General features: G+C 39.2%; 1 protein-coding gene across 1 annotated transcript in view; it reads left to right on the plus strand.

Annotated features, from left to right (window-relative positions):
• Positions 1 to 15,338, plus strand: part of scn8ab (sodium channel, voltage gated, type VIII, alpha subunit b) — a 51,158-nt gene extending 35,820 nt beyond the window's left edge. The window contains 7 exon segments of the mRNA XM_020593259.1: positions 4,434 to 4,556; positions 6,716 to 7,000; positions 7,090 to 7,143; positions 7,275 to 7,412; positions 7,892 to 7,996; positions 8,121 to 8,391; positions 9,982 to 15,338. Of these exon segments, the coding sequence (XP_020448915.1) occupies positions 4,434 to 4,556; positions 6,716 to 7,000; positions 7,090 to 7,143; positions 7,275 to 7,412; positions 7,892 to 7,996; positions 8,121 to 8,391; positions 9,982 to 11,144 (2,139 nt within the window). The 3' untranslated portion in view covers positions 11,145 to 15,338.
• The last annotated feature ends 1,803 nt before the right edge of the window (positions 15,339 to 17,141 follow it).

Raw genomic sequence — 17,141 nt, forward strand, 5'->3', positions numbered from 1 at the left:
GCTAGACAGTAAAAGTGGACATATAATGTGATATTTCTAGTAAAGGCCTATGTTTTCCTCAGAATGCTCTGTGTCATTGTCACAGCCTACAGCTACCAGGGTGCTACTTGAACTTTTGGGCCCCAGACAGCAGCACAACAGCAGCACTGACACAGTAAATATATATGAACCCTTCCTGTGTTTGAGAGCACTTGTCTACCTCTGGGCTAAGCCATTCAGTGTTTTCCCACCTAACAGTTACTGTTGGTCACGTATGGTTTTCCCTTTTATGTCATTTGTAAGTGATACATTTCTCACTAGAATTTTATTTTCCTGTGTCTGTGTTTTATAAAAGGAAAATGTACATTGCATGGTATGCTTAAAGGCTCCATGAAATGGTATTTCCTTAAAATACAGCCAAGCTTAGCATGGAAAGCTCGTTTTTGTAATCAGATGTATGAAGCACAACAGAAAACATGGCAGCGAGAGATTGGCACACTATCTCCAACTAAGTTCGACTAGATTAGCTGTGACCTGGAAGAGGTAAAGAATCATGGTATGGTAAGCAGTGGCATTCATTAAATACAGATTATTATTGTGCTCTGGGTCATCAGTACAGAAGTAGCTTCTGTACTGTTGTGTATCATTTGAGGAGTAAACTGTAACAAGTGGACATATGTATAATGCAGGTCAGAGCTTACTATTCCAGTGGCTGTATTTGGACTGACAGCATGGAGCTGTGGTGTCTTGACAGCTTTGCCATACTCTGTCTGGCTGTACCGTTAATGTGCTGCAATTTCCTGTTGAAACAAGTGAGACATTAGACAACCTATACAACCATCTGACAATCTTCTGGTTATTATTTGCACTACTGTCAGTGATTTAGTTACCTTTAGTTTTATCCTAATTACTTTAATTTAGTTTTCTTATTCTATTTTTATTCTATTTTAGTTTCTTAAATGGTATGGCATTCAATACTAGGTGAGAGAGAAATGGTATTTCGATTTTCTGTATGTCAGGCACATATTGTGAATTGACAATAAAAATCTTTGATCTTGATCTTGATCTTAAACCTCAGATCCCAAGGCTTGGGAGTAATCAGAGGTAGATGCATAGGGTCAGGTTATGCATTATATGGTGAAATGGTGAATCCCAATTCCACTAACTGCATCCATGTTTACCTCACTAACATCTTTTATTTCCTACTTATTCCTGCACAAGTAAGATGCAAAGAAAAGATGCAAGGAGAGAAGAATGAGAGTAACTGACATGAGATGTCATTTCCTCTGATCGTTTGTGTGAAGCGTCCGATCACAAACTGATTTCCAATAAAGGGGCATGTCAGCCCAAGAAGGATACTCTTGTATATCCTCAGTTAAAGCTCCTCCAGGCTGCCTCCTCCCTCCTTGGTTCTCAGAGCAGAAATACGAGCTTTGGGACGTCCTTTACCACGGCAGACCAGAACAATGTACAAGATCAATGTTAACCTAAGCTAGCAGGACTTCAGTGAAGATGAGAAAAGCAGTTTTGCTTTGTAGACATAGGGCAGGATTTTATGTTCCCACCCACTTACTGTTGCAAAATGAGAACTAAATTATTTACTGCCTTCCAGATAGTGACTCTTTTTCAGGAAATTAAAGTTGTCATTTTGGTGTATTTATATGTTGTAGCACTGTCATACGCTGCAGGGGCCATGTAATAAATTATGAAAATTCTGAGAAAAGTCTTGGGACATCATAGTCCACTGTCTTATGTGTTTGCCATTTTTTTGACTCAAATGATTCCAGATTATGTAATTATACCAGGATTAATAGCAGTTGCATGTGACCAAGTAATATTCACTATCGTGTATTGCGGTTAACCTAAAAAAAAGGGTTGTTTTTTTTTTCCCATATATGGTTTCTCAGAATATCAATTTTTATCAGTGGTCCCAGTCGTCTTCCATATTCTTCTCATATGTGTTGTATGTTGGCTTGTGTATTAATTGGTAAGTCGTCCATCATCCTTTGACCACCAGTCTTCTGCCATCCTTGACTGTGAGGAGCCAGTCTGTCTATCATTCATTTAACATTCCTGCCATGTAAAAATGACTCATCATGTCACATGTTAAAGTTTCACTAATGTATATTGTGTTACTGTTGGTGTTCTGAACTTCTCTTTATGTCTGTCCGCATCAGGTATCAATCAAGCTTAGGAGCTTTGTTGATTTTATTTAATTTCTAAATTATAAACAAATCCCTAGGAACAACCATACACTATTACTGTTAGTCAGATGACAAAATACACCTTCATGAGCTGAGTAATACAGTACATAATACAATTAATAAAGCAGTGTAACTGATTTATCTAGATGCATATAGCTCTTTTGTACATAAAGGAGACATCACAATATTATTTTGAATAGTTTGTCTCATAACATTTTTAAATTTCTCAATCATTGATAATAGCCTATTTTTTATTCTAATTATTTTATAATTCTAATTAAGAAGAATGTACATTATTCACGTCATACCATCTGTGGAGTTTCTGCCTTAGTTGAGCATGACTTGGGTATGAACAATACAGTTTTTTTTTCATAATATTTATATAACAAGTGATAAATTTGGCTTGCTAGAAGCATTAGAAGAATGGTCAGGCTGGATTCATCATAAGGGGACCTTAACTTAATTTCTAGGCCAAACCTGCCTAAAATCTGGTCACTAATTTCCCAGATATCTTTATCTTTCATGGCCAAAAGGGTACATATTCACCTTATGGGGTTGCCCCACAAAAGGTCAGGGATTCAGCAAAAATCCTGAGGATGTTTCCTGTGAATACCCATAGATGCCAATGTTCAGGGCAACTGACCAGTAGAAGGTGTCAAGAGGAACCAACCAAATGATCATGCACGGTGAAAATGCCATACTATGCAACTGTTTGTCACTGTGTCATCAGTTGCTGTTTTTTCAGTACATTGGCCCGACCTTGCATAATGAACCAGATTCTAGAGAGTTAGCATGTTAGATCCATACTATGCCTGCTAGAAGCTGAAGGTGTCCACTGTTACTACAGACCCACGGATTAATTTGATGAATCCCTGCTAAAATATGCATTGTATAGTTTGGTCAGAACAGCTGGATGACAAATACAATGCAATTCGATGCAGAACCCTTCTATATATTCATGCCACTTTTGTGAGTATTATAATGTGTAGCTGTTGAGACTGCACAACAGCAGCCCTATCTCCTAAAAATTAATAATTTGCAACAAATACATTGTAGCAAATCTAGCTATGACTTGATTGTTTTTACTGACATAATGAAGAAATGTATCAGTAAAAACTTCACAGAATGTATTTGATTGCTCCTAAAATTAAAATAGTACAGTACAATAGCCACTTACAGTGGCTACAGCAGTATTAAACTTCTTATGGTTCTGTTTGGTTAAGATTAGAGAAAGATCACGGTCTGGTTTAATAGCTAAACCTGACAAGCACAGATGGGAGACTGGATGCCACCTCCTGGCAACTGTGTTGCCATTATTAAATGTAGCACTTCATTTATTCATTCACACACACACACACCTAATTTATAACTCAGAGTATGAAAGTCAGTTTCTGCATGTTATGCGCTGGGATCCAGTGCTGGTCAAATGCCTCCTCCTCCAATAGAAAACCTTCAATATACTGTATTGAAATCTCTGTATATTCCAAAGTGGCCCATGTCTTATAAAGATAACTAATCCTGACCTCCCATGCAATTATCTACCCTAATGTTGACCTGTCCTCTCTCTCACAGCAGGTACCGATAAATGTCTCTCTTTTTAGGTTAAGAGAGACATTGTGCAGCTGTCGAGAGGAACTGAGGGGTCGGTGTTTGAGGGTCCAGGGTAAGGTTTGGGACTTGTACTTTCACAGGTTATCCTCTCTTCTAACCCTGAAAGTTGTCCTCAATCTTCTGCATTTTCTCTCCCCCTTTAAGTACAATGCTCTGGTGTGGAAACTGTACTGTTTTGTACCGTGGACTGTGTGTATATTATTGTGTCACATTGATTTAGTGTCTGTGAATACATCTCTCCTCTAATTTTTTCCCTTTGTTTGACTCTTTATCTTCTCTTCCTCTCACTGTGTCAACCACAAGTTTCTTTCCAGGTGTGCTCACTGTGCTGTTAAGCTGGTTATCAGGCTAGACTGGCTTGCCAAACTAAACCAAACACAAACATAAGAAAACAAACACAAGAAAAAGAAAACTTGGGTCATGCACACTTTATTGGCCTTTGTCTATTGTAATAACTTATGTTCCAAAGAAACTTATACATATCTAAACTATATATGTACTTATATGTATATAACCACCATTCAGCTATCCTTACAGTATATATAGGCTCTATCTTTCTCTCTATATCCCCTCTAACTATGTGGATCCTCTCTTCCTTTGCTTCTGTCTTCCTCTCTCTTCCTTTCCCTATCTGTGTAGGTGTCTATAGTCAGCCTTATAGCTAATGCTTTGGGCTTCTCCGATCTAGGCCCGATTAAATCACTCAGGACACTGAGGGCCTTGAGACCCCTCAGGGCCCTGTCACGTTTTGAAGGGATGAGGGTAAGACCTAAGATACCAGGCAGCTGGTCCTTCTGCATGTGGTTTAAGTAAAAGCATCAACGCATGCTAGAGATGGCAATTTAGAACTTTTTTTTAAATGACTTTACGGGGAAATTTTTAGGTTACCGCTTTTATTAATGAGAAGCATTTTGCATGGATGCAGATCATCTCAGATGGTCGTTAATACATCTGATTTGATTTATCATATTTCATTTCATATATTCAAAATTTAGTGCTATTTGAAGACAATTTGCAGTGAGTTATCCATTAAAAATAATAACACAACAACATAGAAATCTAGTCCATACCTTATGAAAGACTAGACCATAACGGGGAGTTTGACGTGAGTGATGCAACACTACATAATTATGACTCAGCTCGGATATATTCGGTACCAGCTGAACTTGAGGTTGGTATGAACATCACACAAAACCTGTTCAAACTGAATGACACAACAGGGTTAATGTAGACTGAAGTTGTGCAGTCTGAACAATCAAACAGATACCTGTGAAAAAAAACATTCTGAGCCGCAGAGCCCCCAGTTGTTATACGATATGGCAAAAAAAGGGATATGGTGCACAGCTGTGTCTGCAGTTCTAATGCCATGTGACCACTGGTGGGCTCTGTACTGAGTTTTGCCTGAGAAAGCCTCAAACTTTTCTTTTACAATGATAATGGAGTTCTACTGATCATTGCTTTAATGTGTGATGAGTTAGATCAGCCTCTGGTTGTTGCTGGGTAGAAAAATAAATCTTGGCAATGTCCAGACACAGCATCTTCTGACTGCTGCTCTTCCTCAAGTGTCCTGTTATCTGATCTTATCACAGTTTGGCTTTGGCATTGTCACACTGGAAGATCAACAAACTTCTGGTTGCATACCCCCTCCCCCACCATCCTCGCTCACCACTCCTCAGTGAATTTCATCATATAATTGTCATAATTGCAGTAGTTATATAAACTGATTATATGGATGCATTGTCAGTATATTATATTATTAGAACACTAGAATTTGATGTTTGCATGTATAGTTGTGGATTATTTGGCTTTCTGTTATCATGGCACCTGTGTGTTTTGAAATGCACATTCACGTTGCCCTCCTTAAACTAAGCCTTCTCTCCTCCAACATGCCCCCACTGCTTAAGTGCAGTATAGTTGTATAGTCACATGCAATAATCATAGCCCTGTACAGTGCAACCCTGTAGTAGTAGCAGCCTACACAGTACATCTTTGGGGATACTAAGCAATAGTTGCTTTCTTTATGGTAGGCCTAAATAAAAACTCATTTGCCATCAAGTTCCTAAGTTGTCATTTTAACTTGGCAAATCTAACTTATTGCTACAGAGTCATTAGTTGTTGACTTGGGTGAACATGTACTGTACTGTACTGTATATATGATGGTGTACAATTCACATATCCATTCATGCCTAGTTACAATATTTGGATGTCTCACTAAAGAATAATTGCATTTTATAGGGGTGTAACAATATATCGTGGCACAATACATTGCATAGAAAATACAAAAATGTGATACAAAAATGGATTGTAATGTAATCGGTTAGAACCGAATGTCAGAGTAGAGCTTGAATTGGGCCACATATTTCTGTTTGAACCCGACCTGTGCCTGCGAGTATGGTGTCTGTGCCTGAGCCAAAATCAACAAGCTTATAGTATCTTATGTCTGAACCAAACCCGAACCGAGTCTGACGCAATTGAGTTTGTACCAGGTTTTCCCCTATTTCATTAAGCAAAACAATCATCTGAGTGCTCCAGCCATGTAGTCTAATGTTCTGAACTCGACCCGGACCCGAACATAATTCCTAAATTTCTGTCCGAAACCTCAGGTACCGATTGGTCCCGTTGGGCTCGGTTTGGGTTTAATCAAATGTCATTCATGTTGTCAGAACTGTCTCTACTCTTTGAACATGTCAACAACCTTGTATCTTAAAATATGTTTTGGTCCTACTCCAGAAATCCACAATGAATATCAAGTATTGTTACACCCCCTTGTACTTTGTTGCGATGGACACTATTAGAGTTTGGAGGGAAAGAATGTGCATTTCTGTCTATGTGTGTACTGATGGTCTTATGTGTGAACATCTTCATGCAGCTGGCGTGTGATTGCTAAGTGAGCGTTTCTGTTTCCCTATTGTTCTCTTCAGGTTGTGGTCAATGCCTTGGTGGGTGCAATTCCCTCCATCATGAACGTGCTACTGGTGTGTCTCATCTTTTGGCTCATCTTCAGCATCATGGGTGTCAACCTGTTTGCTGGAAAATATCACTATTGTTACAATGAGACGGCGGAGGAATACTTTCTTCCCAACGTAGTCAACAACGAAACAGAGTGTTTAGCATTAATTAATGCAAACTACTCTGAAGTCAGATGGAAAAATGTCAAGATTAATTTTGACAATGTGGGCGCAGGATACCTGGCACTCCTGCAAGTGGTGAGAAACTTTTACTGTCACTTATAATTTTTTATTCTCTTCAGTCATTTAACCTGTTTTCTCACACAATGTGTCTGCTCACTTAACAGGCAACATTCAAAGGCTGGATGGACATTATGTATGCAGCAATAGATTCTCGAAAGGTAAGCTTTTTTCAAATTTAAAGTAACTTCAGATTAATTTGCAGTAGGGTTTTGTTCAAGTTTAAAGTAACTTTTCAGATTAATTTGCAGTAGGGTTTTGTGTATATTTTTTCACTTTTGCTACTTCACAGGTGGGCCAACAGCCCATATACGAGGACAACCTTTACATGTATATCTACTTTGTCATCTTTATCATCTTTGGCTCGTTCTTCACCCTAAACCTCTTCATTGGTGTCATCATTGACAACTTCAACCAACAAAAGAAAAAGATAAGATTTATTTTCCTCACCTCTCACCTTCTCAGAACACACTGCTTTGTAGATGAGGTAAAGATTTTGGAAATTTTCATTTATTCACTTTCTAGATGTTAGTTTGATGAAAAGATTGATACCGCTCTCACCCTGTCTATTAATCATGAGGTTTACAGCCAGCAGTCTATTAGTTTAGCTTAGCGTAAAGAAACCAGGGGATTGAGTTTTAAATGAGCTGGAAGGAGTGTTTTTCTGAACTAAGCTACCTATCTGCTGGTGGTAGCACTCATGAGAGTGGAATGAGTGGCTGAGATTCAGCACAAAATGTCAGGTGATTCTTTTAAACGGAGAATCTAAACACTGTAAACAAATATGAGACACGGTTTGTATTGCACCTGTCAATACACAGTCATTTGAGCCCTTATGTTAACCTATATTTGTATTATGAGAGTTATAAATTGTGGCAGATTGTAACCAAATTGTTTTTGTCACTTTACTTTGGAGGTCAGGATATCTTCATGACAGAAGAGCAGAAGAAATACTACAATGCCATGAAGAAACTAGGGTCAAAAAAACCACAAAAACCAATACCCAGGCCTCAGGTAAATCCTGTTTTGTTCTCTTCATTTTTATTACCAAGCAGGTTTGTAATTGTAGATTTCTAAAGATGGAAAAGGGGGAAAAAGACCAAACATCCCTTCCTTTATTTCCCGCCTTTCTCCTCAGAACAAAATCCAGGGCATGGTGTTTGACTTTGTGACGCAGCAGGTGTTTGACATCTCTATCATGATGCTCATCTGCCTCAACATGGTCACCATGATGGTGGAGACAGATAATCAGTCCAAGGATACAGAGAATATACTTTACTGGGTCAACCTCGTCTTCATTGTGGTCTTCACTGGTGAATTTTTACTGAAACTCTTTGCACTGCGTCACTACTATTTCACCAACGGCTGGAACATCTTCGATGTGGTTGTGGTCATCCTCTCAATTGTAGGCAAGTATTCAGAGGGGTTATTCATGCATGGGTAACGAAATGTGAAGCAGCTTGACTAGAACCTGCTGACAGCTTCCTCATATAAATGGTTGTGAGAAAGAAATGCTATTTCTATTTTCTGTATGTCCTGCACATATAGTGAATTGACAATAAAAATCTTTGATCTCTTTGGTCTCTTGTGGATGGCGCAGCACACCCAGATGTTTAAAGAGCCAAAAATAAGTTATTTGTCATTTTCCTCCAGTGGTATAAAGCCTTGTGATTTATTTTGGTTTTGAGATATCTCTCTCTGAATTCCTGTGTTACCCAGATACAGTGGAGGCAAATGGAATTTCAGCTGTGGTGCTCACAACAATTATTTTAGGAAAACCTCATTATCCACAGAGATCTGGCAGGATAAGAGATTATTAAACAAGTCAGAATGTAACAATGTCAACAGATAAAAGTAAAAATAAAAAGACAAAAAAAAAAGCCCTTGTGAAGGATGAAGTGTAAATTTTAGTAGTTTTGTAGTTGAAATGAAAACTGTTCACAGTGAAGTCTATAGATTGTAGTAATTGAGGAAACCAAACAAGCAGTGAAAGGTTTCAGACAAGCAAAAAAAATAACTAAATACATTAAAAAGTAATACTGCTGGTTTAATAATTATATTGTATTAAAAAAAAAAGAATTTACTTTGCTTTACCTCCAATCAATTTATAGGGAATAAAAGTATACTTAGTGTTGTATGATCTTTCAGGAATATTTATACATTTAACTGGAACCTTTGTGCTTTCTGTACTTACAGGCATAATACTGTAATGTGTTTTAAAGAGTGCCATAGTAGTGAGTCCTAAAACCCTGAACTGAGGTAGCGTTTTTGCACTTCTGGTTCCGTGGCCCCGAAGTCAGTGGGTTTTTTGAATGGGTTTTGGTTAGATCCCTGGAATAAGGTCTGTGGTTAACACAAGATTTTCACGTTTTGGTCTATGATATATTTTTTTTTGTCTTTAAAAAGGCGGTTGCTAACAGGTGGCTAAATGAGACTGCAGAGACTGTGAGGGATTTACATGTCATCACACTGAACACAGAGACTCATCTACTCACTAGCTTGCTTTTGCAGCATTGTTGTATTTAAATTCATGCGCTTGCAAACTTATTCTGACACAGCAATGATCACTAGCTAGATCGGGTCATGATAAGAGGGAAGGATTTTGTAGAAGAGGTAAGCACTATACTGTAAATCAGATTACAAGTTGGAAGCTGTGGTGGTGATGTTGAATTCATAGGACCATTGTGTAGTTTGTTTATAGCCTAACAATAGCTTTTTACTTCTGATGAATGTATTTGGGCTTCAAAAATAATAAAGGTTGTGTTCACTTATGAAGATTATCTTGCTGAACAAAACATGTCATAGATCTTATTTTCTGCAATAATCCAAAAGCCTATGGAAAAATCCTGTTGGCTTTTTGTCGAAGGAACCAGGGTGATGCCAACTTCCAGGTTGGCCTACAAAACATCATTCCTATGGCACTCTATAGTCAGTGAGTAATAATATCCCCTATATGTTAACTAAACACGTTCTGTCTTTTTGCTCCATTTTTACTTTAGGAATGTTTCTGGCTGACATAATTGAGAAGTACTTTGTGTCACCAACACTCTTCAGGGTGATTCGTCTGGCTCGTATCGGCAGAATCCTGCGTCTCATCAAAGGTGCCAAGGGAATCCGAACTCTGCTCTTTGCCCTTATGATGTCCCTTCCTGCTTTGTTCAACATTGGCCTTCTACTTTTTCTGGTTATGTTCATTTTCTCCATCTTCGGCATGTCCAACTTTGGCTATGTGAAACATGGGGCTGGAATTGATGACCTGTACAACTTTGAGACATTCGGCAACAGCATGATCATCCTGTTTATGATCACCACATCAGCTGGCTGGGATGGCCTGCTGCTGCCCATTCTTAACTATCCTCCAGACTGCGACCCCTTATGGGAGAATCCTGGCACCCCGGTCACAGGAGACTGTGGCAACCCTTCTGTGGGCATTTTCTTCTTTGTTATGTACATCATCATTTCTTTTCTAATTGTGGTCAACATGTACATTGCCATCATTCTGGAGAACTTCAGTGTGGCCACAGAGGAGAGTGCTGACCCACTCAGTGAGGATGACTTTGAGACCTTTTATGAGATTTGGGAGAAGTTTGACCCTGATGCCTCTCAGTTCATTGCCTATGCCAAGCTTTCTGACTTTGCTGATGCGCTTGAACACCCACTCCGAGTCCCCAAGCCCAACACCATCGAACTGATCGCCATGGACATGCCTATGGTGAGTGGCGACCGCATCCACTGCCTGGATATTCTGTTTGCCTTCACCAAGCGTGTGCTGGGTGACAGCGGTGAGTTGGACATGCTGAGGCAACAAATGGAGGAGCGTTTTGTGGCAGCCAATCCCTCCAAGGTCTCTTATGAACCAATAACCACCACTCTGAGGCGCAAGCAGGAGGATGTGTCAGCTAGAATCATTCAAAGGGCCTACCGCTTCTACCTGGCTAGGCGGGGTTTTGTCTGTAAGCGCAAACCAACCAATAACAAAGTGGAGAATGGCGGGAACAATCAGGAACAAGAAAAGGAGGGCACTCCCTCAACTGCCTCCCTGCCCTCTTATGACAGTGTAACCAAACCTGACAAGGAGAAGCAGGATGACAACAATGAGGGCAAGGGAGAGAGAAAAGAGAAAGGAAGAAACCAAAAAGACATCAGGGAATCAAAATGTTAAAGTGTCGGATTAATAATCACAGTAATAACAATAAAAATCATAATAATGTAACTTCAGGCAAAGCGAGAAGAAACTCACCCACAGATGGTACAGATTATTTTATTTGCAAGTCAGAAAAAAAAATGGTATTCCCAAATTTTGTTTACAGACTTCATTCTTATATTGATGCAGAGGGAAGCAGCTTGAAGACTCCTGGACTTCAGTCAAACTTAACATAATCAGCATACTGTGTGACATTGTATCTAGACTACTGAATGCAAAACAGACATGGAAATGTCTATTGCTTACTTACCACTGGTCTACAGATAAGGCAAGTAACTCAAAGAGGTAGAATGAGTAACCGCTAAAGGAGTCCAGCGCCTGGGAGCAAGTAATGGATTCCTATGGAAGACAGTGTTGTGTAGTAAAACAAGGATGCTTCTTGATGCTGAAGAATTGTCCTCTCAAAGCAGCCAATGAGTGGGTCTGCGTCATTTACCACTGAAATGTCTAGAGGAGAAAATGGCACACACACTCTAAAAGCAAAGAGATGGAAAATGACAGCGCTTGGTGGAAGTACTTTTTTCTTTTATTAAAGCTAGAAACTGTTAATTTGAGCAGCAAAAATGCAAACAAATAAGAAAGAACAATACTGAATATTTTGCCCATGTCACTTAAACTCTTCTACTCATTTTATCTTTGTTATACCCACATCAGAATGCTTTTTTTTTTTTAACATGGGCTTTCACACCAGTTGATTAAGGGTCTGTTTATTGGGGTCAACTCGGGCCAAGGGCTTACATTTACTCAGAACATAAATAATTGTGCTTGTTCAATGCATAGAAATGACTTGCATGATGGCATGTTTTGATCAGAAATCTGCATGAATTATCATAGTCCACAAGACACTAATACTTAGACCATAACAGTGTCTCGGCTGTAAGATCGAGACATTGTCAAAATTTGAAAGTTCAGAGTAATTTGTTTTACAAAGATAAGTGATACAAGGCTGATGATCTCAATGGATCCAAATTTTTATCTCATTACTCAATGCATTTTAAATGGCTATGTTTAAATTGCTGCCTCCCTAGACAGAAGAATGGATGTTGGTAAATAACGCCACCATAGGGAGTCAGTGGGTGAAATTCAAGCAGTTATTAGGTGCTCTGGAGATTTTGAATGTGTAAAATCTGGGAGCAAATGTTTGTGTGTATCATGGGCCTGAAATGTTTAATTTGGACTGAAGAGTGGAACACTATGAAACTAAAAAGCTTATATTTATAATTTGTATGCACCTATGTAATGTTCCATGCCATCTGCTTTTAGTTGTGTGACTGGGCATTTTGGGATCCTATACAAGTGATAAGTGATCTGTGGGGATTTGACAGGTACTGTATGGTGAACTTCTTTTTCTGATGATTCTCTGTTGGTGGTTAGACATTTCTGAAAGGACCGGGAAGAAGTTTTTATTACTGTTCTATTTACATAATTTGATCTCATGTAACTTATTTATATATATATGTGTGTGTGTGTGTGTGTGGGGAGGGGGGGTTGTTATGTTTATTTACTCTGGTGTAATTGTCATGTTTTGTGGATAATGAGTCTTATGTTACACTTTTATAAGTCACATCTAAGATGACGTCGAGGGAAGCAGTCTCGTGCTGGAACATATTTGTCGGCTGTTAGTATCCTAACAAGAAAGTGAAAATTGTGAAGGGGTGATGGAAACGTGTGTAGAGAAGCCAAAGAGATCTGCCTTGTTACCCCTTATTGCCCTTTGTCCATGGAGTGGGATTGGGTGAAATATGCCCTGCCCATTCTGTTTTTTCACTGTCATTACCAGACAGAGAGACCCTAGAAATGTATGCAATGCTTGAAAAATTCATCCCTTTTTCTCAGGATATAATATACATGTACTACTATGAGCTCTGCAACAAAATGCAAGTGAATGTGATGGGAGCGTTTATGAAATCATGTTTGTCTGTTTTGTGTTTTATGCCATGTTGATGGACAATGATCTTGGGTTGACTGCCTCATCCTGGCAGCCACCCAGTCAGGGGCCAGGTTCAGTGCTTCCTGCTTATGACACTTAGAATTATAGGGCTAGATGCATCTCAGTGAAACAGCAACATTTTGCTCACATGTAATGGTGGCATTTATATTGATAACAGATTACATCTGTGATTAAGTCAATATGGACTGCAGTCTGGTCTCATTACAGTAAAAACAATAGAATAAATGTTCACCCCAAAAGCAACTGCAGATACAGGAAACACTGTAAGGAGATGTCACGAGCAAATTGGGATGTGTTGGTTTAAGCAGAAGTGGCATGCCTAGTTGATAGGCCCCAGATTTCAGAAATTAACAAGTGCTCCGAGCCTCTCATTTGTCCTTTTCTTCATATTGCTCTGCTGCATAGCAAATGACCAATAGAGCACTGGGTGCATTCTTGTGGTACTGTGAGCACCAGGCTCTACGGCAGTGCTTTTACACTTCCTGTTATGCAGTTGTCACTTCCTGCTTATAAATAGCTCCCTCATTTGTTCTCGAGTTCTACAGTCCAGTTACTGCATGAGATCTCCAAAATCAGTGTGGGTGTTAACTTGAACCAAATAAAACTCTGAATGATAAGCATAAAAGCTACTGCCATCCATTTTCTCCAAGATCACCATGGGTATACAGAAGGAAATCTAAAAAATAGACACATTCATCCATTTTGGGGAGGGGGGGGATGAACTACATATAGTTCAGGCTATATTCTACACGGCACAAACTGCAAAAGCTAAGAATGAACTTTTTAAGAAGCTATAAATAATGTATTATTTGAACGGCATGTGTAGTTTTTTTGTAAATACAGGATTATTTAAACTACAGCTATTAATCTAACTAATTATTAATAACCAGAAATAGAATGGCTTCCAGCTGACACCCCTTGTCACACTTGTTAGGTTGTGACATGTGTTAGATAGAGTAAATTTGTTTGAGTCACTTTTCACAAAAAAGAGGTAAGTAAGCAAAAAGAATCTATATTAAAAAGAAAACATGTATAAATCACTATGTACTTATACAGAGCTATATTACATATATATTATATATATATATATTCTTTCATATATATATAGTATATATACATTAGAGCAGTGTCTGTAACTCGGCTCTCCTGTCCACGTCTTGCACTGAAGTAAAACCAGAACCACTGAGAGTAACTGACCATGCTTCTTTCTTTGTGTTGTATGTTCAGAGAATAACCAAACCTCTGGCCTGCCCAGCACCTCTGCATACTGGGCACCAGCATACAATGCATGGTGTTGTACTGGCTGCTTGCTGAGACTTGTGGAGCCTGCCTTGGTGAGAGGATTGCACTACCAGCATACCCTTTTGTACATGTGCGAAGATGTCTTGCCCCTAGTTTCCTATATTGTGCACATAAAGGTATACAGATGCAGACAGACGTACACACATTCAGCCCTTTGCAGGCAACGGCTGGTTCACCAGTGTACCCCAGTATGAGCCACAGCTCCCTTTGTGTAACAGATTTTTTGCTCGTTTCTCATTTCAGCTCTAACCCCTGCTCCATGTTCCCCCTTAACACACTGCTGCCATTTGGAGTGGATCTTTAATTTTGCTATATCTAATGGTTTAAGGGTTAGCTGTCTTAACTGTCTGTGTTTGGTTATGGTGCAGTATCTCTTAATGGCACGTGCCTTTTAGCTTCCTATTTAGTCTGTCAATAAAATCAGCAATGAGGATTTCAAACCTCATGGGAGTGAATCGAAATGGAGCACGGTAGAAACAATGTACTGACTTCAAAATTAACCTGTAAGATGAAAACTCACTACATAGATTAGATTGTCTGAACTAACATCTTGTAGTCGTGTAGTACAAGTGCTCTCTCTGTGTTCTGTTTACTGGTTCGTGGGCTAGTAAGAGAACAGCTTGCCTTTTTGATTTTACACTTCTGTTCATTTCCAAATGTTGGTTTAACAAGCCATCTAGGAGGCCATTTGTAGCATGACCGATTATTTTTATTTATTTATTTTTTGCTGAAAACAGGCTAACTGGAAAAACAAGCCTTTTGACTGTCATATCTTGCCACTAATACAGTGAGAGAGAGGATATGTGTTGCACAACCACATGGGACAAATACATGAGAATCAGTGATGTCCGAAGAATGTCTTCATTTGAGCACGAATATATTTCCAAACAATAAAGCAGTGTTCCAGTTACACCCCTCTGGCTGGTGTCATTTTTGGATATAAAATAAATGTAATTTTACCAAAGAAAATATGATCCATTGTGTCTGACAATAGTCACTGTTTACATTTGTCACAGTAGAAGAGATAAACATTTTTCAGTGCTGATCTGTATGTGACATGGGCAGCTGTGTCTTAGGAAGTAGAACCCCTAACTGTAGTTGCAACGGTTTGACCCCCAGCTTCTCCAGTCCACCTGTCATCAAAATGTAGCACCTGGCTCCAGACTGCAGCTCGTCCTTGCTAAACCGAGTGTGTCTCCCCTTTATTTTGCCTCTGGTATTACCTCACAAGGCGGACCATAGGCGCAACAAAAATGGCCCGCCATTCCAGCTTTGCACCTTACACAGAAAAACGAGATGTAATAAAGGATCGCCAATCCTGCCTTGAAAAGGCAGCGTGTAAGGGGCTTGTGCTTGTATGAATATCTGTGAGCACTGTGAATGTGCTTCACTGTGAAGAAGACTGCTATATAAGACCATTTACAAAGACTATATACTGTAGAGCAACACAGTACACTTAAGAAATACCTAAGTTACATTGTTTTTACTGTACCCGTTTTGTGTTTGGGTGTGTCATGGTGCGACAGCATTGAGATGACTTTAAAAGCAGGTATGTGTGTTTCTTTCCTTTCGTCCCCCTCCTCTGTGTGTATGTGTGTGTGTCAGTACAGCGCACTGAATGAGGGTTGGGGAGGGTACGCTGAGACAGCACTGCAGTGCAGATAGTTGAATGCAGTGGCTTGGGCTGAGTCAGCAGCATGCTCCCAATAGGCTCAGAATGTACAGTGCACTGGATAGCACCTCCTTGTAGCACTCTCCTTACTGTAGCCACAAAATAAAACAATGAACAGATGCACATTCAGTAAACAGCTAGACTGTTGCTATGGATGTATCCTTCATCTCCTACCTGCATATGGTTTGGATCACTTATTTTGTACCGTTTAATGCTCTATTATATTCACCTTGAGTTTCTGAACAACATAAAATTGGATTTTACTGCATTTATAACAAGAAATGTTTATACCTGCAACTGTTTCAAAATTTTGGAGCAGTAAGTTTATATTTAACTCTTAACTTTAGGTTATTTAAAGATAGTATGTATTGTTTATTTCCACACTATGTACCTCTAAATGTATAGACACCATTGAAATGTCTATATCCTGCATCAAACAATTGTTTTACCACCTTTAGGTTTACCTTCTTTGCATCTATCTGCATAGCAAGACTTAGAGGTGGCATGTAAATTAAGTAGGATGCTTGTGTGTCACGGGATACAGGGAGAGGGAGCCTCTTTTTAAGGAATCAATAACATGCAATCTGAAATGCTGTCGTGATATAGTTTCTGGGTGAGGTAGTGGTTTTCTTTGTTTCCTATTTGTTTTAGGGCATCATACAGACGACACATAGAGAGGGGGAGGATGTGCAGATCAAATGTACTGTATGTATATAGCTTCAATTTCACTCAGTTCAGTCAGTGTGTGCAGAGGAATCACATCTGTGTTTGACCTGGGTTCAAGTTTTCAGAAAGCAACCCCCTCCTCCCACACATATAACCCCACATGTCCATAACCCCACATGAGGAGGAATGATTTTTATGATTTCAGTTCAGCCCAAATCAAATAAAAGATGTGACAGGTTCTCATAGTGCCCATTATGCCAGTACTCCCCCATCCGTCATACAGAAATCCCTCTTTAGGGCTGTTGTTCACACCTGCCCTGAAAGTATCTGAACATATCACAGCTGCACAACCTATGTTTGTTAT

This window comes from Monopterus albus, unplaced genomic scaffold (assembly GCF_001952655.1).
Source record: "Monopterus albus unplaced genomic scaffold, M_albus_1.0 scaffold18.1, whole genome shotgun sequence".
NCBI lineage: Eukaryota > Metazoa > Chordata > Actinopteri > Synbranchiformes > Synbranchidae > Monopterus > Monopterus albus.